The sequence below is a fragment of the Cupressus sempervirens genome, chromosome 7 (genome assembly GCF_028749045.1).
Source record: "Cupressus sempervirens isolate cs-2001-9-10 chromosome 7, ASM2874904v1, whole genome shotgun sequence".
Classification (NCBI taxonomy): domain Eukaryota; kingdom Viridiplantae; phylum Streptophyta; class Pinopsida; order Cupressales; family Cupressaceae; genus Cupressus; species Cupressus sempervirens.
Genome location: NC_143124.1, coordinates 776217212 through 776222362, shown reverse-complemented (window position 1 = coordinate 776222362; position 5151 = coordinate 776217212). Strand labels below are relative to the sequence as shown.

Sequence of the window (5151 nt, the reverse complement as noted above, 5' to 3'; positions counted from 1 at the left end):
TAAAAAATAAAAATATTCTGATCACTTAATTTTTTTAAAGAGGGTCTTTAACCTTATTTTATCAATATTTTCTTTATAAACATCTGTCAATTCAAACTTACAAAATTCATATGATGGATTCACATTATCTATCACGTGCTTCTGGTATGTCCCAGCCTCCAGGTCCCTCTTGAGCCAGTTTATTTTACAAAAGTGCATCGAACATAGATAAACTTAGTCTTGTTGCCTTTGCTTTACACATAAAACCATAGGCTATGGACTTTCACTTCTCTACTACAGGTTTCACAAAAAGCAAAGCACGTGTTATTCTAATTCTCAAGGCTCCAACAACTAATACAGCTTCTGTGGAGATGCACATTTATGGGAGCACTATTTTATTATGTACAGTTTCTGGTAATAATTGCATCGATATTTTAAATCAAATTATATATATATATATATATATATATATATGATAAGTTATAAACTATATAGGTTTATTTAATTGATGTTTCAGAGCCAATCTATATGATCCATCATTAACAAAGAAAATAAAGGAAAAAACAGAATGGAAATTGATTCTGCATGAAACGGTGTTGAAATCTGACAAAGAGAAAGCTCAGGAACAAACAATAGTTACATAAGACCTTTAATTTGAGTTCAATTGCTATGTAGTCAAGAAATATACTGAGATGGCAGCTCCCCTGAGTCATTTATGGCGGCTCCTTCTGCAACCTGCAATATGGGATCTTAGCATTTAATGTAAGAATTTACTAAGCCCACAGAGCAAGAAGTGACATGGATCCTGCCCCAAGAAGAAGTAAAAGATAAGCTGCAGACATGAGCATGGAATTGGATTTCAATTTCTTGCTGTTGAGGAATTCAGCAGCAATGAGATCAACAAGAGCCATGTACACAAGTATTCCAGATGATGCTGATCCAAACAATCCCTCCAGTATCAGTGCCTTGGGATTGTTCTCATCATATCCACTAATGGAGTTCATCACCATGCCTGCCATTATTCCAAGAGGTGTTGTCACTGAGAACATCACACACATCATCGCTGTCACATTGGTTCCAAAATCTGCCTGCCAAGCCACCCCACAACATAAAATATATATGAGATTTTATTTCGATATACAAAGACATTTCAAACTATATATTTAGCTAAAATGTTTTCAGGAAGAGTATTAGATATCATTCGTGTTTTGATTATTGTTTATTACATTCTATTAATTAAAAGTCTATTTTAAAGTCATTTTATGAGTTAAGGGTCTGTTTGGTGAGCGGAATAGGAATACATATTCTGGAATAGAACGTATTCCTGTTCTCTGTTTGGTTCAGCCAATATTTGATGGGAATTTGCGGATCCGAAAATTTATGTTTTCTAAAATAAAAAACAATGGAATAGGAATACGTATTCCAATAACACCTATTTTAGTGGAATTGCAAAACCCCATTTTTGGAATACAATACATATTCCTATTCCGCTCACCAAACGAGTCCTAGTTATACTTTCTTTCTGAAAAATTAGTAATTGGATCAATTATGCAAACTCTGATACCAAAATCATACTTCAACTTTTTAATAAATCTTATGACATAGTCTTTACTATTGAAGAACTAGAATAATAATTATAAACAATTAAAAGTTATCAAACTCTGATGTCATATAGAAACTTGAAAAAAGTTAAAACAAATGATAAAATCTTGAAAGTGAGGTTGAGCAGTTTTCATTGTAGACTTCCCCAAATTGCATCGTATATGTTCATCAGAGTGAAGCATACTATTCTAACTCTTTTGAAAATTATAATTATTTATGGTGAAATAGCTCGTGATTACTGACAGATATTAATGAGTGCCCAGGGTCTCAGAAGAGGCTCTATAATTTTGGCAGAGAATATCAGTACAATCTGCAATGCTCCAGACGTGGCATTCTTCGGTGTAACTGTAGATTGCATGAAATGAAGGAACACCTAAAACATTATCCAGAAAAGTGCAGTAAATAATAATATGAATCTTTGTTGGAAAAAAAAAGTACCGGACAAGTGATCCGGTGATCCGGCTTTAAAAACTTATGTGCAAAATAAATGTAACCGACCTACCTCTCTGAATTCTTCCTAGAACTGACAGATTTCTACAGATATAAGAAATTTTTCTTTCGAATGGCAGATGGGTTGGGTCAATTAAATATAAATGCTGAACTTTAATTTATCAGTTGATTGCAACACGATCCACTTGGAGTTAATTAACTACATCCCTGCTGAACATATGAACGGCCATTAAAACTTAATCCAGCTTCTGAACAAATTGACAGGAACTCTTCATTCAATAAATGCATCTCTATCACCATTACATCTGGAAATTACAAATTGACAGGAACTCTTCATTCAATATATGCATCTATCACCATCACATCTGGAAATTTATTCAACTCTTATTAATTGTATGCATAGTGACCTGTGATCTATCACCATTACATCTTGAAATTTATTCAACTCTTATTAATTGTATGTATAGTGACCTGTGATCTATCACCATTACATCTGGAAATTTGTTCAACTATAGGTAGTTGGTCATAGAAGGTATTAATTTGGTAAACCTTCCTCTGTGAAAAAATTAAAATTGTCAAAAATTTGAACCTGATCTAGGTATTTTCTGTGAATGTTTATAGATTTGCATCTAGAGCATACAATAATCATCTTAACCATCTTATCCATCTATCTTATCTGCTAAAATGTCCATATGTAAGATGCATTCTGCAGCTCATAGGTTCTACTATTAAAAAACAGTAGTAGGTAGGCATGAGTTTTGTACTGTACAAATTTTTGGATTTATTTTTTTCACTTAATGATGGACTATTGTGTGCAATTAAAAAAAGTTCATTAAATTATATATATTTTTTCATAAAAATTCATGTACTAATAAGTATTATATTTTATTTCATTGATTTCGTCACACTTCATAATCTAAGTATGACAAGTTTAATTATGAAATATTTTGATATGTAATAGGATGTTTAGTCATTATACCCAGTCTAAGAATTTCATGGCATTTTTTGGATGATTATCAAAATATTTTGGATGATTAAATTGTTAAATCAAACTTTCAGACTATGTTTGGATGATTAATGTTAACTAAACTATCTTTGTTAGATCAGACTATGTTTGGATGATTAATGTTGACTAAACTATCTTTGTTAGATCAAACTTTGCTGTTGATCAGACCATGTTTGGATAATTAATTTTGACTAAACTATCCTAATATCAGAATTTTTTTAACTTTAACTAATACTTTTTCATTTAAGTCAGATATTATCACCCTCATCAATTTTGATTAACGACCTTAACCTCAATCCTTAATGACGGCCAAGAACATCTCTACAATTTATTCTGCCCATTCTCACTCTTTCTTAAATCCAAGAACACTAGGTACTATTTTTTTAAAGTTTCTGTCGATCCAAAACTCAGAAACGACAACCCTAGTTGTATTCCGCATTATCTTCTAGTTCAGAAAAACATGGTTCTAGATAACTGAATAACTAAATCTGAACTGAAACAGTGTTCTTATCCGATCGAGAAGATAACTATTGAAAAACCCTATTCACAGAAACAGTAGATCGATTAAAAAAACCCCTTATTTTCTCAAAATCTCTTCACTCAACACTATATATAATAAAATACGAGATTTTTAGTGATGGGTAGACTCAAATTTTGACCATCATACTATATCTGGAGCAAAATACAATATACCAAAAAACACTAAAAAAATCTATGAAAACTAGGTACTTTGATAAGCAGACGGAAAATTTTATCTTTATGATAACAGTGAAACACAATATACCGAAAAAACACACTAAAAAAACTAGGAACTTGATCATGCAGACAGATAATTTATCCATTATAATAACAGTGAAGCAGAGTTCAAAATCTTTCTGACCGTGAAGGAAAACAAATGTAATTGAAAAAAATGAAGACAAATATAAATGAAATGATCTCAAGTACAGTAAACTCACCAAAGCAATACATCCGCCAAGCCCCATTCCTTCAAAGAACTGATGAAATCCAAGAGCAGCAACAAGAGGGGCAATCGTACATCTATTCTGCGACATCCCAAGAGTAATCCCGATTATAACAGAATGAAAAATAATCCCAATTTCCAGCACCTTAGAAACTAATTTCTGCCTCTGCTGCACATACAAATCCTCCGCCGAATCCTCCAATGGCGGCCCCAAAGGCTTTTGTCCCTCAATCCCCAAAGCCAAGCCGCCATTAATATCCCCCCCTGAATTGCAGCAACTTACAGGGAAAACCGAAGCTTTATTCATTTCCACATCCTTAAATTTACTCTGAATATCATCAGATTTCACCCGAATATAAGGTCCTGTTTGGCTATTGCGGTCGGCGAGAATATCAACGGCCAGAGCAGCGAGAGCGCCGGCCATGGCCACCATTCCGGCAAAGGGAAAATCATTCCAGGGGCGTTTCGGCAGGCAATTGCTGGAAAGAGCAGCAAAAGCTTCCGGCAAAACGTGGACAAATCCAGTGGAAAGAATAACCCCTGCTGCAAAGCATTTTACCAGAGACAGCAAACTGCCGTGAGATTTCAAAGCCTTTGAACGTCTGGTGTATAAGACCGGAACACTCACTCCTGCCGCGCCTGTGACTAAAATCACCGCAAAGGCTAAGAGTTTGAGCCAAAACGCCGCCTTGCTGTCTCTGCATGCGCCCTCCAGTATCTCTGAACTGCTGCAGTCCGCCATTGTTGTTACTTCTCAAGCTCTGAAATCAGAAATTTGAGGCTTTCTGTTCTGATCACTCATTTTAGGGAGCGGACAGAGATGGTGATAAAGTGGGGTAACGCAAATGGCGGATTGGCGGAATTATGAAACGAAAGTCCTTCTGCTGTCGACCATGATAGATGAGGGCGGATTGCTTGGTGAATTTAATGGGGTTCTATTGAAAACTCGTTCTGGTAGGTGGAAAATTTATGGTTCTGAGTGAACAAGGTCTCGAGTTCGAGTCTCGTAAGTAGGTGTCGCTTTGATATTGGTAGAATGTATGGAGTAGTCACTTGCGTGGTTTAAAAACTCTCCAACAGATGGAGGGTTTATAAAGTAGTTACTGGTCTCCAAGATAGTCTGAATACGAGGCGGTTCCGTGGCTAAAATAGT

General features: G+C 34.9%; 1 protein-coding gene across 1 annotated transcript; it reads right to left on the bottom strand.

Moving 5' to 3' along the window:
* Window positions 1–531: 531 nt before the first annotated feature.
* LOC149549624 (zinc transporter 6, chloroplastic-like) lies at window positions 532–4896 on the bottom strand. The gene is made up of 2 exons (XM_089792939.1): window positions 3994–4896; window positions 532–1067 (listed from the first exon to the last, which is right to left on the bottom strand). Exons 1-2 carry the CDS (start codon window positions 4738–4740, stop codon window positions 753–755), a joined length of 1062 nt encoding a protein of 353 aa, XP_089649065.1. The 5' UTR covers window positions 4741–4896; the 3' UTR covers window positions 532–752.
* Window positions 4897–5151: the final 255 nt, after the last annotated feature.